This window comes from Oryctolagus cuniculus, chromosome 4 (genome assembly GCF_051225735.1).
Source record: "Oryctolagus cuniculus isolate XC-2025 breed Fujian yellow rabbit chromosome 4, ASM5122573v1, whole genome shotgun sequence".
NCBI lineage: Eukaryota > Metazoa > Chordata > Mammalia > Lagomorpha > Leporidae > Oryctolagus > Oryctolagus cuniculus.
This window is the reverse complement of record NC_142870.1, coordinates 107,857,020-107,880,423: the sequence shown is the minus strand read 5'-3', so window position 1 is coordinate 107,880,423 and position 23,404 is coordinate 107,857,020. Positions and strand designations below refer to the sequence as shown.

Here is a 23,404-nt window from a genome sequence, read left to right as displayed (position 1 = left end):
TAACTCAGTTATTTAGTTAGCGAGGTTATGAATTTTAACATTTTCATACTGTTAACTTTCATACAAGAATATATTTTGTGTGTGGTGAGCAGATGTCACTTTAGTTCTATTAAGTAGATTTTATTTTCATTCTTGTTTGTGCAAATTGTGTGCCTGGATTTTATTCACATTTTTCCTCTTAAGTTGTGGCAACACAAATGGAAATGCATTAAATGAAGGTACCAGTCTTCTTATTTCTGCCTATTTACAATTAGAACCTTGAAAGAAAGGCAGAGTTGCAGTCTGGCTTTGATCCCATGCATCTGATATGGCTGGGTGGTGACCAGACACTACAGGGTAGTGATTGTCCCGTCGCTACCTTTCCTCCCCACACCCTGCCCATTTAGTTTTGGTCTTCTCAGAAGCCTTTGTTTATTTGGCTGCATTCACGGCTCTTTTTTTTCTTTTTTTTCTTTTTTTTCTGTTTCTTTCTTTTCTCACTATCTTCTTCCCACATCAGTCGCCTTGACTGTATTCATTTGACAACTTTTTCCAAGTCTAAAACAGCAACAACACAAACCCTCTTATGGGACTTGGAGGGTCTCTGCTGCTTTTTCTTTGTCCACATCCGCTCCCTCATTACCCACAGACCTTTATTAATTCATCATGGTACAGCCAAAGGCAGTTCTTGCTTTGGAGCCATGTCCTGGACTTGTGGCCCAGGGGAAATCACATCTGTTGTCTGAGCTTCAGCTGCCTCACTGGTTCCCCATCCTCATACCTCAGTCAACAAAGATGCCTGCAAGGAGTGTTCCTAGCACTGGAGATGAAAACAGTGATCGCCCCCACTGTAAAATGGAGCTGAGAATGTTCAGCTTCCAGGGGTATTGTGAAAATTAGCAAGGTGATGGTACACTTACCAGTATGAACCCAAGTGCTCAGAATATGTCAGCTTTTATGATTGTAATCAAAGGCTGACCTGTCTTTGGAAGTTGTTTTTAATCTCAAGCTCCTTCACGAGTGTTTTAGCTCTTACCTAAACCCCCATCCTTTTCAATTTTGAAGAGATCTTTTTATCCCTCTATCTAATTTAGCCTCCTTTCCCATTTTCCCCTTTTCTGTCAAAAGCATAGCCATTGCTTCTGTCACCTGAATTAGAAAGGAAAAAGAGGGGTGGCTCTCCAATTTCTGTGCCACAAAGCATCCTTTTTAAACTCTCTGTTCTGTCATACCTATGTCTAGTGCTGGGATTCTTCCTTTGCAGATCTCTTTAATTCTTCCTTTCTCTCTGTCCCTGCCCTTCTAAGATAATCTAAATGGGTCATTCATGGCAGAAGGAAGCTGTTACCCCCTCACGTCCATTGTTTGAATGCATCTAGCTATGTGTTTGAACCCGTAGATTTCCACAAACTCTGGAGAAACCAGAGATGGAGAAAATTTTGTCTTTAATAACTGCACCAGTTTATTTATTGTATCTGCTTATGATTTGGATTGGCTTATTTTGTTTGTTTTTGTTTCTGACAAATTCTGAGCTTCATAATATTTGTAGTTAACTTAGGACAGGCTTCTAAAAGATAGGAGGGTATGTCCACCTTTGATCCAGGATGCAATCCATTGTATCTCAGTGTGAATGCATGATTATAAATGTGCATGGGATGTTTAGTTCTTTGAATGTAGATATTTGCTTTAGAAAGTTTTAGTTTTTAGAATGGTGATGTTGACACTAGGTTTTTTTGTTTTTTGTTTTTTGTTTTTTTCTTCACAAAGATAAAGGTAAACCTAGTAAGCAGAATGCAGTGGGGGGAAAAAAATAGAAAGCTGGTCCTTTCTAGTAGAGGGTGATGCCAACTAGAAGTTTTCATTATTTTTACCATGGACTTTGTTCATCGATTTAGTCAACAAGTGTCTACTCTGTTTAGTCCGCGCAGGAAGGGTACTAAAGGCTGCAGGTGTGTGGTGAGCCATGTCCTCAGGCGAGTCAGCATGCTGTAGCCTGCCCTGCAGTCTGTTTTCATATGGTCCAGAGCCCAATATGGTTGATACATTTTTTTTAACTTTTATTTAATGAATATAAATTTCCAAAGTACAGAATATGGATTACAATGGCTTCCCCCCATAACATCCCTCCCACCCGCAACCCTCCCCTTATCCACTCCCTTTCCCCTTCCATTCACATCAAGATTCATTGTTGATACATTCGGTGGCTTGATCAGCATAGCCCTGACTGTTAATGAACAACTTAATACATTATCCCTCTTGGTAGTTTTTTTATCTGTTCTACTTAATATGACTGGTTTAGATCTGTAATTGATGCACAGTTATTCTTAAATGTTGAAAATTAACTGAAATGTGATCCCTGTTGAACATGGTGGTGGGAATGGGAGAGGGAAGAGATGTATAATTTGGGACATGCTCAGGCTGACTTGCCCCAAGTGGTGGAGTTGGAAGCATACCAGGGGATTCCAATTCAATCCCATCGAGGTGGCATGTACCAATGCCATCTCACTGTTCCAGGTGATCAGTTTCAGTTCACAGTTGGTCATGGTGGAGGGACTGGGAGTCAAAGGGAGCACATAGACAAGTCTAGTACCTGCTAACGCTAACCGATGGAGTAAATAAAGGGGAGAGTGATCCAACATGGGAAGTGAGATACTCAGCAGACTCATAGAATGGCAGATGTCCTAAATAGCACTCTGGCCTCAGAATCAGCCCTAAAGGCATTCGGAGCTGGCTGAAAAGCTCATGAGAGTATTTCAGGCATGGAAAGCCAAGACACTCTGGCAAAAGATCTCTGCGAGTGAGATCCCAGTGGAAAGAACAGGTCATCGAAGAAGGAGGTACCTTTCTCTGAAGGGAGGAGAGAACCTCCACTTTGACTATGACCTTGTCTAAACAAGATAAGAGTCAGAGAACTCAGAGGGCTTCCATAGCCTTGGAAACTCATGACTGGTGCATAGGGAGATTACTGATGCCATAGACAGGAGTGTCAATTGGTAAAGTCAACAACAGGAGTCACTGTGCACTTACTCCTCATGTAGGATCTCTATCCTTAATGTGCTGTACATTGAGATTTAATGCTATAACGAGTACTCAAACAATATATTTCACTTTGTGTTTCTATGGGGGTGCAAACTGTTGAAATCCTTACTTAATGCATACTAAACTGATCCTCTGTAAAAAAAAAAAAAAAAGAAATTATCAATTCCCAGCTTGACTCTCACTGGGATTAAACATGACAATAGGTCTGCTCTGATTTCATCATCATTTAAAAAAAAATCATCTATTATTTTTCACTTTATGTTTCTGTGTGGGAGCAAACTGTTAAAATCCATACTTGATGTATACTAAGCTGATCTTCTGTATATTAAGATAATCGAAAATGAATCTTGATGTGAATGGAAGGGGAGAGGGAGTGGGAAAGGGGAGGGTTGTGGGTGGGAGGGACGGTATGGGGGGGAAGCCATTGTAATCCATAAGTCGTACTTTGGAAATTTATATGCATTAAATAAAAGTTTAAAAATAAATAAATAAATAAATAAAAACATTGAAGGTAAAAAACATTAGAAAAGTATATCTGTGTAATATTAATGACAATAAAACTTCTCTAGCTGTATTAAAAAAAATTTATAAGAAAAAAACCAGCAACAATAATCAAAAAATCAAGAATATATAATAGATACCTATATGTGGCCAGGAAAGTTGAAAACCTTTATTTGGTTCCTTACAAAGAAAAGTTTCCCACTCCAGATATGTATTCTCTCTCTCTCCTTGAAACTTCTAATAGGAAAGACTAAGGGATAATCAAGAGTTACTGTAGGTTTAGATAATAAGGACAAATAGTCTAGAGCGATTGGAGAAGGGGAGTTGGGAGAAGGGTAGGAGAAGACGGACCCTTGGAGATGAGAACAAACAGAACAGCAGCTCTGTCATAAGGGAGCAGGTCTGCTAACCCACCCACACCTCCTGTCCCACTCCCCCCTTCACATTCAAATGACTGCGTATTCACAGGGCCTAGGTCCTGGGGATGCTCCTTGATTGCTCTCTCCAGTTCCATTGCACCAGTCACATGGCGTTCCCACTGCCTTTGTGCTTTCACACCCTGCCTCCTTTCAACTAGACTGGAACTACCTTGGGGGCAAGGACATACCACGACTTGTAATCATACCTCTCTAGCACTTGGCTCATAAACTAGGTGCAAAGTTAAATGAGATCTGGCCGGCGCCACGGCTCACCAGGCTAATCCTCCGCCTAGCGGCGCCGGCACACCGGGTTCTAGTCCGGGTCGGGGCGCCGGATTCTGTCCCGGTTGCCCCTCTTCTAGGCCAGCTCTCTGCTGTGGCCAGGGAGTGCAGTGGAGGATGGCCCAGGTGCTTGGGCCCTGCACCCCATGGGAGACCAGGAAAAGCACCTGGCTCCTGGCTCCTGCCATCGGATCAGCGCGGTGCGCCGGCCACGGCGGCCATTGGAGGGTGAACCAACGGCGAAAGGAAGACCTTTCTCTCTGTCTCTCTCTCTCACTGTCCACTCTGCGTGTCCAAAAAAAAAAAAAAAAAAGAGATCTGCCGTAAACTCAAAATTATTCTGTCAAACCCCTTGTGAAAATCAAGAGCCTCTTCTTTCAAAACAGATTCTTAGCATTTATCCTTTATTCACATGCTTTCCATCCTATCCTCTCCAAGCATTTTTCCTTTTCCATGTGTAAAACCTAATTTTTGCCCCACCCTGGAACATGGCTATTTCCTCATCTTATCAGAAAACATCACTCATTCAGTTTATCAAGCCAAAAACTACAAGTTATTCTGATTCTTCAAACTCTCTCACCCTTGCCTAGCACATCTAATTCTTCAACTCCTACACCTCCCAAGTGAGTCCTCTTTTCACAGTCTTCCCTGCCAGCCCCAACCAGGGCAGCTCTGTCCTTGGCTCGGACCACTACACAATAGGCCGATGGGTCCCTCTGCCTTCACACCTGCCTGCCTTACATCCATGATTCACGCGGAATCTCAACAAGTCTGCTGAAATTCACAAAAGGGGACGTCAGCCCCTCCACTCAAACACTCCAGTTGCTGCCTGTCGATGTAGAAAATATGAACTTGATATGTCATAAACCGAAATTAAACTCTTAATTGTAATAAACACAGCCCCTGCATGGAGTGGCCATGGCTCTACCACCTTATGTCTTCTTTACCTCAGCCTACAGTTGTGTTGGCCTCTTCCCTTGTTCTGCTAGGGCCTTTTATTCCCTGTTGCTTGTTGAATTATTGAGTGGAACTCTCTCTGAGTCTGGTTAATGTTGTGAATATTTAAGACTATGCAGTGGCAAGTTTGCACAACCACTACTGGAAAGAGTCTCATTCCTGATTACCATATTCGTGATACTGGAAATCCATGGTAACAGGCAACAGGCTTAATGCTAGCCCTATTTAAAAGGCCTTGGGGAAGGAACTTGACAACCGTACTGCCTTCTAACGGTATTGTTTCTCCTTTTTTCTTTTTTTGCAATGCAGAATATGAGTTGGAAGTAAAAAGGGTGCAAGACATTCTTTCGGGAATAGAGAAACCACAGGTATGTCTTCTGGATTTCTTAGCACAAATGACACTTTCTTAAGTATTTCAAATGTGCTTTTCTTTCACCACATAGTAGGTAAGCAAAAGGGCTCCCTTCCCATTGCAGATTATTTATAAACTATGAAAGAGTGTTCAGTCATTAATGGAGCATGAAAATACAGAACAGCAGCCTCTGTGCCGTAGCCCCTGCCATGTCTTCTTTATTTAGATACCCAGAGTGCAGTTAGCAATTCTTCCCAACTTCCAAGGGTGCACCTTCCCCGCCCCCAAAGAACAGAGGGAGTTGTCTGTTTTTTTGTTTGGTTTTCTTTTTCTAAGTAATCTCCTTCTGCCTGTGTAAATGTAATAATAATCATTTGGAAAAACTCAGTAACTTCAAGTATATTTCCAGGTAGATTTCAAACAGACATTTGAATATGAGCTGAGAAAAATAAGTGCAGAACACTGGGTGCAATGGTAAGAAAACAGAAAGTCAGTGAGAGTAGTGATATTGTGAGGTTTTAAGTTTGATTTTGCCAGGTGCTTTGAAATTCAAGTGAAAAATTCAGAATGTTGATTCAGCCTTTCATCTGAGATTAGGGAGCCAAAGTTCCTTGGACTGTTTTCTAGCTAAATTGGAAAACCTTGATTCTTCATGTGTTTCAAATACTGGGGCTTTTACAGAGAAGAGTCCAAACATGCCTCAGGATACATAGTTGAGTTTGACTGAACCTGAAAGCATGAGGTGTGTTAGAGGGACTGGCATAATAGGGTACTTGTAGAGGAGCGGGCATTGATGGTGGGTTGGGGAGTCTGTACTTTCTCTGTAAGGAGCAGGTGGCTATTGAGGGGTTTTGTGCAAAGAAGTTACACAACCAGGGCTACATTCTTCGGAATGCTCAGACCAGCTGGCAGTCATGTCGGAGTGAGAAGAGATTGGACCCAGGGAGACAAGTACAAGGAAAGGCCTGTGGTCTGGGGAGTAGCTAAGGGAGTCAGGATGAGGGTGGGGGCATCGGGCCTGGCAAGGAGTGGATAGATGGCAGAGCCAGACTGGAGATAACGTCATAGGCATTGTAACCTATTAGGTACAAAGTGTCATGGATAACTGGGCTTTCAGGAGCCTCTCAGGACATCTGAGTCTCATCTGATTGCTGTCCGTGTCCCGAGGGTACTCGTCGTGCATACCTAGCAGCACTGGCACTACTCCCAGTTTCACTGTGCTGTGTTCGTCTCTGCTGGGGTCTTTAATACATTGTATGTCATTTCCTTGTTTCTTTGTCTTTCTGAGTAATTAGTAGTTCCTCTAGACTAGGACCATGTCTGTGTCCTTTTTGTATCTTCACTGCCGTTCTGGGGCATGTTGAGTTTGCTTTGTGGGTCAGGCATCCAGAAATATAAATGCAGTCGTGAGTGTCTGGTAGGTCAGTGCTGTGGTGAGGGCGGAACCAAGAACTGCTCTGGAGATCTGTGGAGGAGGATGACAGTTCAGCTGTAGGGGTGGCTGTTAGTGGTGGGGTCAGAGGTGTCATGTAAGGGGAGGTTAATTCCGTTAGTCTTGCAGTTTGGTTATTCATTCCTGAGTCTGATCAACTCTGGGACACTAACTAGATTGAGTCCGCTGAGCAGTGAGCCAGACCTGGTGAGTTCCTCCAGGTAAATTCCGCAGGGTTGCAGCCTCTCTAGGGTTTAGCCAACTTACCTGGACCCTGGCCTTCCCCACTGCCCTCCTCAAACTTCTAAAATGGCTTTTGGGTTGCAGATTCAACCCAAAAGCAACATTTCCATGTCAGTGTGGTTTATATAGATGAGTATGGATATAGTTGAGTGTATCCAGTGATTTTCCTTGGTCCTGGCTAGTAGCTTGAGTTGTCAGTTCTGCTGTGTAGGCAATGCACTTTCTAGGACTGGGAAAGGCAGGCTGAAGAACTTTCAGAAGATATGTAGAAGCAACAGAACCTCAAGTGATTATGAACTTGTCATCAGTGATCTGTAAATTGGCATTTATCGCTGATGCTCTTTTTAACATTGAGAGTTGGACTTGCCAAAATATTGCATTCGACCTTTTAAGCACCCGGAAGAAGATCCGCTGGTACGGAATAGACACAGTTGCCTCACTCGTGTGTGGTGGTGATTGAAGCCATCCACCATTTGAGTCTGGGGCACGGAGTGGCAACACAAGTGAGTCCAGGTTGCCAGGGCTGTAGGCACCCCCGCTGAGGGATAATCTCAGGGCTGCCTGACTTATTCATGCCTTCTGCATTTGCATGTAACTGGAACAGCTTCTCTTCCTGTCTCCCACATTAGTTGTTTCTTGCTCCTGTAACTAATGATCACAAAGGGAGAGGCTGAGAACAATACAAATTTATTAAAGTTTTAGAGATCAGAAGGTCCCAAATGGGTCCCTTTGAGATAGAATCAGGTTTTCACAGAGCTGCATTCCTTTCTGGAACCTTTGAGAGAGAATCTGCCTCCATGTCTTCTCCAGTTTCCATTGGCAGTCTATATTCCTTAGCTGGTGGCCCCTTCCATCATGTCCCTCCAGTCCCTGCTTCCATCCTCCCCTCCCCTTCTCAGTCTCTCCTGCCTCCCTCTTCCACTTAGAAGGACCTGTATGATTGCATTGCCCATCTGGGTAGTACAGGGTGCTTGCCCTGTCACCAGGTCCTTCACTTACTTAACCATACCTGTAAAGTGGCTTTAACAACACAAAGCAATATATTCCAGGGACTAGGATATGGATGTCTAGGGAGTGGGAGGTGGGAGGTGTCATCATTCCACTGGCCACATTGTCCCTTCTCCTAAACTTTCTCTGCCTGGTGACAGTCCACTCATTTTTCCTCCCTCCCCACGGCTACCTGTTCCCCATCCAAAGTTCTTACTTGTGACCGTTTTTTTATTTATCTTTATGTATCTAATGCCTAGCATTGACCTTAGCACATAGTGAACCCTTTGTGGGTGTTTGCTGAACAAGAGTGTGGCTGGCTGCAGTGGCCATAGCCAGATTCCAGCAGGTGGGACAGATGCCTGAGGGCTGGCCAGCACCAGAGGCCAAGGCTGAGCCTGCCAGGACAGGTAGCAACTGAGAGACAGTGCCCAGGTGTTGCAGTCTGGCTCTCTGGGTCAGACCCTTGCGTGACTGTTAACTGTCTTTGTGAACCTCCCTGGGCCTGAGTTTCCTCATCTGTGAAAGATGGGATAATAAGTACCACATAGGACTATCTGGAACTAAACTACATATGACTCTCTGCTACATACCCTGCCATTGAGCAGTGCTGTACCCTGACATGGGGAGGAGGGTGTCAGGTGGAAAGGGAAAGATGCCAAGCTGCAGAAGCCTGGGCACACGATTGTTAAAAGGATTGCTCTTCTGAATTTTGTTTTTTCCATTCAGCCACATCTGGTAGCAGCTATAGAACAAAAGGGATATATTTTTCTTTGAGATTTTACAAATGATTGGATTTTGGTGCAAAAACACTAAGTAAGATTTGTGGATTCCAGTCATCTTTGTAGAACTTTGAGCATCCTGAATTCGGCAATTTGTTTTCTCTTCAGATACCACACTCTTCCCTCCCCACCTGCTGCAAACTGTAAGGTTTCACATACTTGATCAGATTTATTAAAATGGGGTATAAGTAAGCCAGATGTTTGTCCTGGGGCTAAAACAGGTACCTTGGAAACTTCACTGTATAGCCAGTGCTGTCCTAGACGAGTCAGCTTGATATCCGGAGTGGTTTAGGAATTTACCGGGCACCCTGCAGCCTAACGTGTTCTCACTGTCTCTGATGGTGGCGCTTGCTGCAGTCTCCCACACACTGTGGTGGGCTGTTTGTTGTCGGGACGTAAGTGAACGGAACCTGCAATTGTGGTTCCACAGTGTTTCCATCCACTAATGTTGAGCTTCCAGGAACAATTGATTTGTCAGTCCAGAAGTGAACAAAGGGACCTGAGGGGAACAGATCCCCTTGGCAGCCACACAGCACTCTGGGAAGAGCTTCGAGGCTTTCTCATGGAAGGAGCTGGAGAGACGGATGGCCGCACAATTCGAGAGTGTCCTTTTTCTTTGGTGTTCTCCGTTTTGTGGATTTTCCTCTGTGTTGTTGTTTCTCCTGATGGTACTTCAACAGTGAGACCAGCATTCCTCTCTGGCCAGTACTTCCTTAGGGCAGTCCTTCATTCCGTCAGCAGCCCTTCCCTCTCCCAGTTAAATCCAAAGGTCAGGCTACATTTCCAAGCTCCCAACCAATAAAGATTTTGTATTTTTGTACATGATAGTAACAGTTTAGTAACTATGAGAATAAGTGATGTTTCTGCTCCAAATAATGTACATCATTTGCATCTAACAAATTCCAAGAGTAAAAATAACAGAATTTTACAAAATAGTATTAAAACACCATCTTGACAGGAGAGAAGGAGCAAGGAGGAAGAGAGCAAAGTTGGGTTCTGTGATTTCCATACGTGTGACAACTGCTCTCAAGTTGGAGCATGTGTTTAATAATCACGTAGACAAGAATGCTTTCTAATCAGTGTGTGATCATTGACAAGTAGGTAGTGGTTTCCTAAGTCCTTCAAGGTACTTAAAAGCAGTTTAATTTAAATAATTCGTATGCTGACTTTAGCCAAGTAACCTGTACAACAGACCCTTTGACAGCACTGGTAGAATACTAAATGTCAAACTGCGCCTGGTCCGATAACTGCATGAGTAGCAGTCACCACTTTTATCACCATTGTGAAGGAGTTTGACTTCTAGTTACGATAGATTCATTCAACATCAGGAAGTCAGTTTTAAGGTTTCTAAACCTATTTTGAGGAGAAGGAGCAAGAGCCATGATCACTGCACTGATCAGAATAGCAAGACCCCATTCATCGTGGTGGTCTCTGCTGGCAGGAAGTTCCAGCACTGAGAATGAGACTCACACTGTTAAGGCCCCATTCCTGTGTGCTTGCTCTGACGTGGCCTTGAACCTGCACCCACTCGTAGGGTTCCAGATCTCTCATGTCACCACCCAGAGCACTTGGAGTAAATACAGTGAGTGTGGAGGATTTGCTCCTCTGGAACATTGCCTGGAAAGGCCTGTTCCTGAAATGGCTTTGAAACGGAAGTGAGTTGCAAGTCCTAAGGCAGACCCAGCACCCTTTCTCTCAGGATTCCCATGCCTAAAGAAGGGAAACCTGAGGCCAGGAGTCATGAAAGGCAGGGAGCCGGGGCACAGGTCGAGGCTGGTGGTAGCAAAGGTAGGAGGTTGGCCCCATCCTTGGAGAGTGAGGCTGACTTCTCACAGTGCCTTCCTGATAGGCAAGCATAGTGGGAGAATACATTTCAAAAATACCTGTCTTCAGGGACAGTTGTCTCCTGCAGGCTGGCTCAGAATCCAGAGAAAGGGTGATTGTTACTTTAGTTGATGCTTCAAGTGTTACACATTTCTATTTAAATAGTAACCTAATCAAATATTAACAGAAAAAAAGTAAAATTTGTAATAGTTGATGAAAAAAAACACAATATAAAGAAGTATGGGGGCAGGTGTTGTGCAGTGGAGTGAGGTTGCTGTTTGGGATGCTGGCATCACATGTCAGAGTGCCTGGTTCAAGTTCTGACTCTTCTGCTTCCAGTCCAGCTTTCTGCTGACGCATCTTGGGAGGCAGCAGAGGATAACTCAAGTAATTGGGTTCCTGCCACCCATGTAGGAGACCTGATAAAGTTCCAGACTTCTGGATTCAACCTGATCTAGCCCTGGAAGTTGCAGGCATTTGGAGAGTGAACCAGTAGATGGGAGATCGATCGATCTCTCTCATTCTCCCTTTCTAGCACATGAGAATAAATAATATCTAGAAAATAAAATAAAGGGATGTGAATGTATACATATTTGTTGAGGTTTAGGACTTCACGTGCCTGAGCTCTTTTGAAGCACGATGCTATTCCACACTCCTTTGTAGGGTCACTGTTACTGCACATGCTGTTCTTGGGATTGTGCAGATTGCCATTTATACCTCAGTCAAATGTCCCCCAGTACCTGCTCGGCCTCCTTTTTTGTTATAAATGGAACTCTTCAGAAACAAATCTCTTTTATTAAGTTAAAAATCATATATGCCCAGTACTTTAGGATTACTCATTGATGTGAGTGAAAAACTAAAGCAAATGCATTGAGTTACGTGAGTAATGCTGCCTTTGCATTTAGTCAGCAAAACAACACCCAAATAACAAGTATTGCTTCATACCAGGATGTGAGAGAGGCAGCTCCCTGAACGTGGTCCCAGCAGCATGGGGCTGGCGAGTGGAGGGGGCAGGGAAGAGGAGTTGCTTGATGGAGCCATAGCAGGCAGGATGGGGCTTGGTTCTGTAGCAGTTACTCTTCAGCTGCCATCCACTGTTACCTACATCAGAACCTAGACTATCTTATTCACTTTGACGTTTGTTTTTCACTCAACAAGCATTTACGAGGCAACTGGTACTCAGTTGAGGGTGGAGGGGGCCTTGTCTTCAGGGAGCCCAGTGGGAAGGGTGAAAAGGCTGCAGAGATACTCAGCAAGGATGGCAGCAGCCACGGGCTACAGAGCAGAGAGCAGTGATCTTCCGGAGGAAGGAGTGAGACTCGGCTGGATCCGGAAGGATGTGCAGGAGTCTGAGTGAGTGCATGAGTGCCAGCTGCATCACCATGCTACGTCTGCACGAAAACGAAACACAGGTGTGCAGGGGTCTCTGCTAAAAGTGGAATGAGCAGCCCACTTCAAAGAGAGACTCCACAATGATTTTACACATAAGGAGAAAAATGATAGAGGTACTGGAGAGTTTACCTATCCCCACCTGTAGCCTCATAAGCTACAGCTATCAAGTCTTTGTAAGCATTAAGCTTTAGCATCTGTCAAGTCTTATTTATTTGTTTTCAATGCATTATCCAGACCAAGCAGCTAACAATAAAGTAAATTTCAGAAAATAAGAATACTTATGATGTTCTGATATTAGGTTTATTTTACTTTAAAGAATTAGGCCACATTTTAGGTTGTATTTCTCCAGAAATAGGCTCTAAAACAAAGATTTATATGTAACTAGTTTATTTGGGGAAGCAACCCAGGAAGCCCCAGGTGAGAGAGGAAAGGGAATGAAGCCAGCACAGGACCTGTTAGTGATCGGGTTACTGTTGTGGGCCCCTGGGGCCCAGTCCTCCTGAGCACCTCTGGTAGAGTGTTGGACACGCTTCAGGGTAGTACAAGTAAGGATGAGACAGGCTGCTGCACATTCCAGAGTTCTTTGTTTAAGTGAAGTCTTAAGCAGAGGTTAAATAAGAAAGATAAAAGCAGAGCTTGGAAAGGTGGAGCATCTCCACTTACACGCACATTTCTGCCTTACGTCAGCCTCATCCTTCATGCCAGAGTCTCACGCATTGAGTTTTCCTGGAAATCTGCCAGACTTCAAGGGACATGGGCTAAAAATACCAGTTTTGAAGAATGCTTTGAGGCTTCTTCCACATAATATAGTGACCACTCTGTGGATCATTGAAATCTTACATTCAACTTTTTAAAAACTTATTAAAAAAATAAAATCCCAGGGCCAGCATTGTAGCTGAGCAGGTTAAGCCACTGCCTACCATGCTGGTATCCCATATGAGCACAGTTCAAGTTCTGACTGCTCCACTTCCCATCCAGCTCCCTGCTGATACATCTGGGAAAATAGCAGAAGATGCCCTAGATACTTGGACTTTTGCACCCAATTAGGAGACCTGAATGGAGTTCTGGGCTCTTAGCTTCAGCATAGTTACAAAGAGAAAGGGAGAGACAGAGAGATTATCTTCCACCTGCTAGTTCATTTCCCAAATGACTGCAGTGGCCGGGGCTGGGCCAGGCCAGGCCAAAGACAAGAACCTGGACCTCCATCCAGGTCTCCAATGTGGGCGTAGAGGCCCAAGAACTTGGGCAGGCACATTAGCAGGGAGCTGGACTGGGAGTAGAGCAGCTGGGAATCAAACCAGGACTCAGTTGAGTACAGTCTCTCTGTCTCTCTCTCACACACATACACAGCAATAATAATAATAATTACAGAAGTATCACTTGAAGAGCTAGTGTCTGGTCCACGTGAGATGATTTAAATCCCATGTCCCCTGTTTTTCTTCCTCAGGTTTCGAACATTCAGGCGAGAACAGTCGTATTGTCCTGGGCTCCCCCAGTCGGACTTTCCTGTGGACCCCACAGTGGTCTTTCCTTCCCCTACAGTTATGAGGTTGCCTTATCAGACAAAGGACGAGATGGAAAATACAAGATAATTTACAGGTAGCGTATGTTTCTGTGTTTTTCTTTGCTACTAAACTATGAAATTTGAATTGTTAAAGAAAATGGAAAACAAAGGGAAAATTCATAAGCTTCAGAAATTTTCCTTTATAGTTCAGTTATAATATTAAGAATTAATTTTGTCCAGGCCAGTTATTTGTCAGAAATAGTAGAGTTATTTGGCATTCATGAAATACATCATTTGGTTATGTTATCTTGTCAGGTTAGTATTAATAAAAATTTTCTTCTAATGTCTTAGCATGGCAAAGAATGATTATGACTTCTAGTCATTGCACACTTTGCTTCTAAGACCCAACCTTTTTCTAGTCCTATTTTTCAAAATTCTACAATGTAACTTATTCCTGATTTCTCTATAATAGTTTTCCAGCCTGTAATAAAACTTACCTTAAAACATTTCCAGGGCTTTCTTGAATGGTCAAAAGTTTAGCACACAGAATAAGGGATTAACTCTTTTCTACTTTATGAACTTCCAGGTATTACCCATCGGAATAATTTATGGCCATGTTGTAAACACATAAAAGTTTAGGATCAAGTCCTTTGTCCCTTGGAATTGCTGGGCCCTGCTCTCATTTGCAGAGTAGGAAATCAGGAAGTCAGTTTCATTGTAACTACTTGTTTGACCTCCCTGTGAGTGGCCCAAGAAGGACTGCCCACCTACAGGGTAATGTAGTCAAACACACTTCACTTGTCTCTGCCAGACATGCAGTTTGCTCTCTCCTGTTTGCCTGTTGCACCAGGGCCATGCACCTGTATCTCTCTATCCTTGTTCCTGATTCTTAGCCTGCTCTCTGAATGGGCCTTCTTCCAGGCAGAGGGAAAGGCAAACAAGACAAGAAAGGAAGCCTTTTAGCTGCTGTCTCATCCTTTTGTTGCCCAGACAGATTCTGTGTGCTCCTCAGAGCTTTCCAGCATCTCCTCTCGCTGTCCTCCCACGTCACTTCCACCTGCCAAAACATAAGTTGGACCATGCCAGTGGTTCTCCACCCTACTTAGATGAAAACCCAAGCTCCTTTCTTTGGCTCACAACTGTTGGATTCTGAAGAATTGCAGTTACTAGGGACATTAAAGAAATCCAGAGAGCCATTCTCCACCCTTGCCAAGAAACGTATTGGAGTCTCAATGCAAGAAGAGCATGGGTGGCAAAGGCTAGGGTTTCAAGTGCCCAGAGGGGTAGGCAGATCAGTCTGGTAAGAGAAGTAGAAAACTGGACATGAGGTGACCTAGTGAGTTCCTCCCTCCAGCTGAAGGGAGCAGTGTCCACTCAGGCCTGCAGGTTGTTACCTAGCTTTGTTGATTCTTTGGCTGTTTTTTGTTTTACAGTGATACTAAAAATCAGAATTATTATATGAAGTTTCATATTCAGCAAAAGCCAAGAAAGAAAAGTAAAGATACAAAGCAGGTCAGCAGAGCTACAGGCAAGGCGTATTAAAACATTGCAGAAATAAAGCTGCAGGAATGCATGTACAGTCTTTACTCCTCTCTGCTGCTACATATTTCCTTTGTTGCTTGAGTGCCTCTCTCTCGCCCCCTTTTTCTCACCTCTCTATACTTTTTCTATAAATTTTATTTATCATGGTTCTTTACTGTTAAATACTTCACTATATTTCCCAAGGATAAGAATATGTTCTTCAACAATCAAAGTGTGCACTGATAAATACTTTTGTCTAACCCATCATCCATACTCTGGTTTTCTCAGTAGATCTAAATAATGGTTGTTATTTTGAAAAGCGTTCTAGCCTTTTTCTTCCCCTCCAGTACAGAATCCACTCTAAGGTCAGGTACTGCATTTCTTGTTTTGGCTCTTTGACCATCTATAACTTGGAGCCCTTCTATCATATATCTTTGTATTTTATGACTTTGGCAATTTTAAAGAATACAAAATAAGTTCTGCCCCCACACACTTGAGCACCCTGTGTGTTACGTTGGTTATCTCCTCCTGATTTAAGTTGAGGTTCGGTCACAACTTCTGACTGTATAAATGGCTTTATTTTATATGTGAAATCTATTATTGGTGTGTAAGGGAAGCAGATTGCAATATCGTCAAGACAGTTCAGAGCTAAGAGAGTTGGGAGCTTCTGCCAGGGTGAGTCTGGGAGCTACCTTCACTTGGTAGCTGGAGCATTTATTTACTTATATATTTGTTAGCTTATTTATGTACTTATGTATTGACTTTTGTGTATTTGCTTTTGAAAAGTGGTGAGGTCTTTTGGAATTCTATTAGTTAAGTTAACCTTGCCATTTTCCAGATCTAAGATGGCATTGTTAAAAGGAATCTGATTTTCTAGTCATAATAATATTAATAATAATAATACCACCAAATAAGAAAGTTTGTTTCTGATTAATAGTAGAATCAGTAATATTTCTTCAATTATTGTCAGTACACAACTATAGTACCCAAGTTGAAAACTTGTTTTACTTTTGAAACTGGTGTTACTAACTAATGAAGGATTTTCCTTGCAGTGGAGAAGAGTTAGAATGTAACCTGAAAGATCTTAGACCAGCAACTGATTATCATGTGAGGTGAGTGAGAACACAAGAGCTTTGCTGTATGGGGAAGTGGGGAGGGCAGACATTTGGCACAGTGAGTAGGGTGCCACGTGGGATTTCTACATCCCTTATCAGAATGTCTGGGATTGAGTTTGGGCTCTGCTGCAGATTCCAGTTTTCTGCCAATACATACCCTGGGAGGTAGCGAGTGTCATGGGAGACTCTGATTGAGTTCCTGGCTCCTGGGCATTTAGATGGTGAACCAGCAGATGCGATCTATCTCTTCCTCTCCCCCACTCCTCTCCTCCCCTTGAAACCTCTCTCTCCCTCTCCCTCTCTTCCTCTCCCTCTCCCTCTCCTTCTCCCTCCCTCCCTCCCTTCCTCCCTCCCTCCCAGTCTTTCCCTCTTCCCCTTCTTGTTTCTATTTCTCTGTCTTTCAAAAGAAGGCTGCTCCATATAGGAGAATCCAGGTCACTTGAATGGATCGTGTACCTGGTTTTAGACGTTTTGGTGAATGGTACCTGCCTTGCTAAAAGGCATGATCCGTGACTCACTGGCCATCCACTCTCTTTAGCCTGGAGCACAGAAATTGACAGGGCACAGATGTGCTTTTGTAAGCAGCAAAGTAGTTGATAACGCTGGACAGACTTTTGAACATGATTTTTGAAAAACATTTATTTGAAAGAGTTACAGAGAGAGAGAGAGAAGGAGAGACAGAGGAGAGAGAGAGAAAGAGAGAGAGAGAGAGAGAGAGGTCTTCCATCCACTGGTTCACTCCCCAAGTGGTCACAGCAGCCAGGGCTTGGCCAGGAGCTTCATCCAGGTCTCCTATGTTGGTGCAGGGGCCCAACCACTTGGGCCATCTTCCGCTGCTTTTCGCAGGCCATAAGCAGGGAGCTGGATTGGAAGTGGAACAGCAGGGACCCGAACTGGCACTCATATGGGATGCCAATGTTGCAGATAGCGGCTTTACCCGCTGCACCACAACACCAGCCCCTAAACATGATTTTTAAAAAATAATTTTTATTTTATATAATCTTCATCAGACTGTGTGGTTTAATTGTAAAACAAATGAATTGTTTGCCATGAGCATATCATCGTTTATTATAGACTGTAAGTACAAACTGTTCAGACCAAATGGTTCAAGAAGTCCTTTCTATTGCTTCAAGAAGACTTTTGGACCTTAAAAGCCATTGAACACTATTTTGAAATAGGCAAGTGATGCGAACATCAAATTATCTCTGACCATAATGAACCCAGGTGATATGATGTGTAGTCTGAGAGCCCTACCATGATTTTTCTACTTAAAGATGTGTTCCTCCATTCATTTGTAAATAGGCAAGTTTATGTATGTGATCCACAATGTTTTTTTGAAACACTGTTTTTATTTAAATTTGCTAGAAAATATAATTTTATCTACGAGGTTGCACAAAAGATTCTCTCTTCTTTAGTTTTGTAAGATATATGTAAATGTTTGTAGTAAAATTACAGACTTCAAGTATACACTTTCCTTCAGAGGTTAACTTAGACCCCACATTCTTTTGTGATGGTAGCCCAATCATCTGTTAATTTTCAGGAGGCTTGATTTCTATGGTTTGGCCGTAAATTCACTGTTTTAAAAAGCCTCAAGTTTTGTAGAATTTATGTACCGCAGTTTTCTCAGTAAGATAGGAAAACAGGGCTGTCTTGAGGTTGTGAGGTCTCGTCAGCCACTCAAGTGCTTAAAACCAGGGCAGCGTGCAGGAACAAGGTGTTTTCTGTTCATTCATGTAGTGCACTCTGCTCGTGGTTGTATTGTTCAGATGAACTCCATTGCAGCAATCGCTTCCTGTTCAATTAAAACTTTGAGTCAGCTATCCTCTACCCAAATATAATGAACTTTTTACATAATCTGTTCAAATAAAAATATATGTATAATTTGAGAAGCTAAAATCATAATAGAAATGATTTAACTGTTCTTCAAAATGGTCACTTTAACAACAGACGTGAAACTCTAACCCCATACAGGGAGTCATGTAATGTTGTCCATTATTCATTGTTAACATATGTTTTCTTTTTTCTCCCATGTTTTAAAAGTTTATTGTTATTGCTTTGCTAAAGGTTTACTTTATTAATTTCCTCCTCTATCATGAGCTTACACTACCCTTTTTGAGGAATTTAAATGTCATGAAGAATCTGCCCCGTATTCACCGTTCTGTGTGTCATTTCCTTGTGTTTCTAGTTGACTTCTCTCACAAAGAGCCCTTGCTCAGCAGTTCTTTTTGCTGCCATGCCCTGTGAACATCTGGAACTTCTGGGCAGACCAAAGGAATCATTAAAAAGATTCCCCCAAAAGGAATAAAAATGTGAAGTGGTCCAGACTTTCTCTTGACACATTTGGGACTCTATGCATGTGACACATGGCACACGTGTCATATCACACATACACTGCCTCATGTGCCACCAGTTATTATTTGGTCGAGTTCTCTGCTTGCCAGAAAAACAAAAAATTACTCCTCTGCTGAGTTATGGTTTATTTTAGTGTTTTAAAGATTTTTTTCCTCTCTCCTAATGAAATGCCTGCTGTCTCAGTTTTAGTCTTTGCCCTGCCTTATCCATCATCTCTTTAGATCATTTTTCCTCCTCGTTACATTCTCGCCTTTTACAAGCGAGGTCTTAACGCTTCCTACTCGTGCTTAGACTTTGCTTCCCCTACCTGGATCTGCTCTGATGAGGTAGCATGATGCACTGTGGCTGTGGCTTGAAGCTTGGAGGTAACGGCTCTGTCCAGGACTGAGTGTGTGCCCCTGACGCTGCCTTGATTTTGCTGAGGAGAGCAGGGATACTAATCTCAGAAAGATGATGGAAGAGCAAATGAAATATATGTCCGAGTCTGCTACAGACCTGCAGAGTGTTGTAGAAATGTTCTTTTTGTTCCATTTTTCCATTCTGTGACTAAAAAGTACCTCCTGACGCAAGTGCTTTGAACTTGTGTGTAGTCTCACCGCATCACTCATTACTTTTTTGGGATCGCGATATATCATGCTTGGCGCTTTTCAAAGGGAGCCCAAATCTCCTTGTATGACGCAGTTGAGCTAATGTTCCGCAAGTCTTAGTACCAGGAATGTCAGCTGTGTGTAAGCTTATCACATACCTCAGATATTTTTATTTAATGGTCACCTACAAGGCCTCAGAAGGCTGTGTGGAAATGGTTTCCTCTCTAAATTTCCAGAATAGCAACTATGGAAGAACTTCTTATTGGACAACTACAAAGTGAATAATTGTATTCACTGCCATTTTTATTTGTTGGTGCATTGTCAATTTAGAAAATGACACCTGGTGGAATTCTGTAAAGCCTGTGGTGAAAGCTGAGATGTTTCTTTTAGTAGCACAAATCAAGCTACATTTCCCCTCCCAATTCTTAATATTGTGTATTGTATTAAGATCTGCAGAAGTCTCCACTCAAAGCCCTCTCGAGTAGAATGAAAGATTCCTTGCTTTTTTTTTTCATTTCTCTTTTTTAAAGATTTATTTTATTTATTTGAAAGACAGAGTTGCAGAGAGAGGTAGAGACAGAGAGAGAGGTCTTCCATCCACTGGTTTACTCCCCAGATGGCTGTAACGGCTGGAGCTGTGCTGATCCAAAGCCAGGAGCCAGGAGCTTCTTCCAGGTCTCCCACACGAGTGCAGGGGCCCAGAGTCTTGGGCCATCTTCTACTGCTTTCCCAGGCCATAGCAGAGAGCTGGATCGGAAGAGGAGTAGCTGGGACTGGAACCGGTGCCCATATGGGATGCCAGTGCTTCAGGCCAGGGCTTTAACTGGCTGCGCCACAGCGCGGCCCCAAAGATTCCTTTCTTAAATCATGTACTGAAGCATGTCACTCAGGTTTCTGCTCTTACCATTCCTTGATACTTTGGTTTTGCTACTCTGACTCTATCCTATTTGTACTGATTGCTCCGGATCTTTGTATAATGCTTTTCCTCATTTACAGCTATTGTATGAATTCCACAAGTCCCATTACAAACTTTATTTTTTCAGTTGCAATCTCTCATCATGGAGGTGTCATTGACCTGTCCAGTGTTTGTTCTCAGTTACTAGGCAAGAGGAGCTCTGGACTTCTTGCCATACCTCACTGTTCCTGGGATTTTATCAAGACCTGTGACATCCTTAAGACGGTGCTTCAGGTCACCTACCTGAAGGTGCTTGCCATGCATCTGAGCCAAATTCTACATGGAAAATTGTGTCCCAAGACATTTTGAGCTTAAAAAATGTTTCTTCTTTCTCACTTTTGCTACAAATCTTTGTATGTCATTGCTCCCTATGTATTCAACTACTCTTCTTTTTTTTTTTTTTTTTTTTTTCATCCTAGTGTGGTTGAGCAAAGTAATTCTCCTCTATAAAATACATGTTGATTTGCAAAATTTGGATCTTGGGGTCTTAGATTTTTATCAGAATAATCATTTTTATACTTACTACCTGGTTTTAGTACAAATGGCTTTTTGTTGATTTGGTAGTGTTACAGTCTTTAAAAAGGATCATTTTTTAATTGTCCAAGTGTATTTATTCAGTGGTTTTCTGAAGTGCAGTGTGAGGGCCAGGTGTTTGACTCAGCGGTTAAGTCCCTGCTTGGGACACCTGTATCCCATATCTGAGTGCCTACGGTTCTTGTCCTGACTCCCCCCTCTGCTTTTGATCCAGCTTCCTGCTAATATGCATTCTGGGATGCAGTAGGTATTAGCTTAAGTACTTGGATCCATGCCATCCACATGGGAGACCTGATTGGAGTTCCTGGCTCCCAGCTGCAGTCTGGCCCAGCTCACTCCATTTGGAAGTGAGCCAGTGGATGAAGGATCTCTCTTCGTCTCTCTGCCTTTCAAATAAAATGAAAAAAAAATTTAAAACCTTTAATAAAAAATCACACAGATATGCATCTATGTGTGATTGTATGTTGGGGAAGAAAGAAATGAGAACAGTCATAACAAATTTACATTGTATTTTAAAATACTTTTATTTAAGTATGGGGATTTACATACATAACATAAACATATACATGCATACATTTATTTGTACAAATATTTATGTCTTTATAGATGAATGATGTTTATGTATCTCCCAGAAAAGTATATTCTTTTTTTAATTGATAATTTTATAATTAACATTGGCAATTAAATAATCATTTTATTGTAGTAATCCAGAATTTGTATTTTTTGGTGATAAGGTAATCAGGAATTTGAGTGGTAAGAGTGAATAGCAATTTCATGGCAGCACTTAAGGAACTTTTTTCCAGTGATCACCACAATTTGGCAAAAAAAATTGCCCAGAGATGATATCATATAATGACATTTCCCAGAAAAACTGTGATGAAGCATTTCCAATAATATGGTTGACTAGCACAGTGCATGGTTATGAAATAGATGTTATTGACAAAAACCGTGGCTCCTGTGTTACAGATGTGTGGGAGGAAGTTGGAGAGATGTTTCTGAAATTCTTGGAGCACCTGTTTCATAAGCATTTAGAAAGTATCTAAGCCGAAACAAATGTGAAAACCCATCACAAGATTCCTTATATCCTTAGAAAAATGTGTTCTTCTCCTGGGATCAGTGCAAAGAAGAACCGTTTGCAACTTATTTAATTCAAAAATTGTACCTTCCTCTACAGGTCTTTCCATAACATGATGACATTTAAGGAAAACCAATCACCATCATGTGAAAACATTTATTGTAGTATTATTTAAAGTTTTGCACAGTTTCCCAAGATTTTTATTTTCTGTAAAAATACTTCTAAAGATGTAGCTGGTTACTATTAATATTAGTTACTATTTATGGAGCAAATTTAATTGATAATGTGCTCATGGGATATCATGTCAGATTTTACTCTATTCAGAACACTGTCTGGGTCTTGTTTCCCTCTTGACACACTTTTATGTGTGACAAGATTGACCACTAATTTAAACAAATTATAACATTCTTCAAGATTAAAGACAAGAAAAATATCTCCATGTGGCCCGTTCAGATACCTCAGGTTCTATGTCTGCCATAAAGTCCTTTTACTTTTATCCCTACTGTCATCCTCTCAGCCCAGCAAACAGGAGCCTCTGTCACACATGATTCTCTAGCCTAGGAGGTATGTGTTTCTGACTCCCAGAATCCTATTAAAAAGAACAAAGAACTATACTGAGTCCATTACCTCTTTCCAGAAAGCTAACTGCAGTATGTGGATACTTTATAGGCTATTTCATCTACTCTGTTAGCCAGATAAATTTTTGGTACCATCTGATTTTGGGAGCATCCATAATGTTATCTCCCTGAGGGCAGTTCTGCATTTAGAGGCAAACGCCCAGGGGTTACAAGCTGATAATACTTACTTCCTTGGAGACAGGGTGCCTAAATGGGTAGAGTGGACTAGGTAAAAGCCAACTGCAGAGCAGTCTCAGTTCTGGGCCTGCAGTAGGGATTGTTGGGGACTCTGGTCAGCTATACAACCTTACCCACTCTAAACAGCCAGTTGCCATCAGCTGTACCCCCATTAGAGCAGGAAAGAATGCTGAGTGTCGCAGAACTTGCAGTTTTCTAAAAGAATCCAGAGGGTTTTTTTTTTTTTTTAAATGCGAGATCTTCAAGTATTTTTCAGTGCAGGCTCAATTTTCATTTAACTTTTTATGTCATAGAATTTCAGATTCAGTCAAAAGTAGATAGTGATTTAATGAACTGTCATGTACCCATCACCAGACTTCCTGTTTCCTTGTGCCCTCACCGGCTTCCCCCCTTCATCACGTTGAAATAGTGTTCAGAGATCATTTCATCTATAAACTATATGACTACCACACATGCCCACCTTAAACAAACAAAAGTGTCCCTTAATATCTTTAAAACCCAGAGACTCTTCCCATTCCCTCAGCTGGGAAAAAAAAAAATGTCTTGTTTCTTTAGTTTGTTGTAGGTGGAATTGAAACATGGTGTGAGTGTGCTGTCTAGTTGGAATCTCTTAAATTTCCCTAGGAGCAAAACTTTAAATAATACTACAATAAATGTTTTCACATGATGGTGATTGGTTTTCCTTAAATGTCATCATGTTATGGAAAGACCTGTAGAGGAAGGTACAGTTCTTAAAAAAATTGCAAATGGTTCTTTT

At 42.2% G+C, this 23,404-nt stretch overlaps 1 protein-coding gene across 14 annotated transcripts in view; it reads left to right on the top strand.

The window, feature by feature from the left end:
- FNDC3B (fibronectin type III domain containing 3B) overlaps nt 1-23,404 on the top strand; it is a 360,686-nt gene that overhangs the window by 243,837 nt on the left and 93,445 nt on the right. For all 14 annotated transcript variants that reach the window (XM_070072505.2, XM_008266495.5, XM_089330934.1 and 11 more), the window contains 3 exons: nt 5,487-5,545; nt 13,637-13,788; nt 16,267-16,326. In XM_070072505.2, coding sequence (XP_069928606.1) covers nt 5,487-5,545; nt 13,637-13,788; nt 16,267-16,326 — 271 coding nt within the window. The remainder of the gene's footprint in view (nt 1-5,486; nt 5,546-13,636; nt 13,789-16,266; nt 16,327-23,404) is intronic.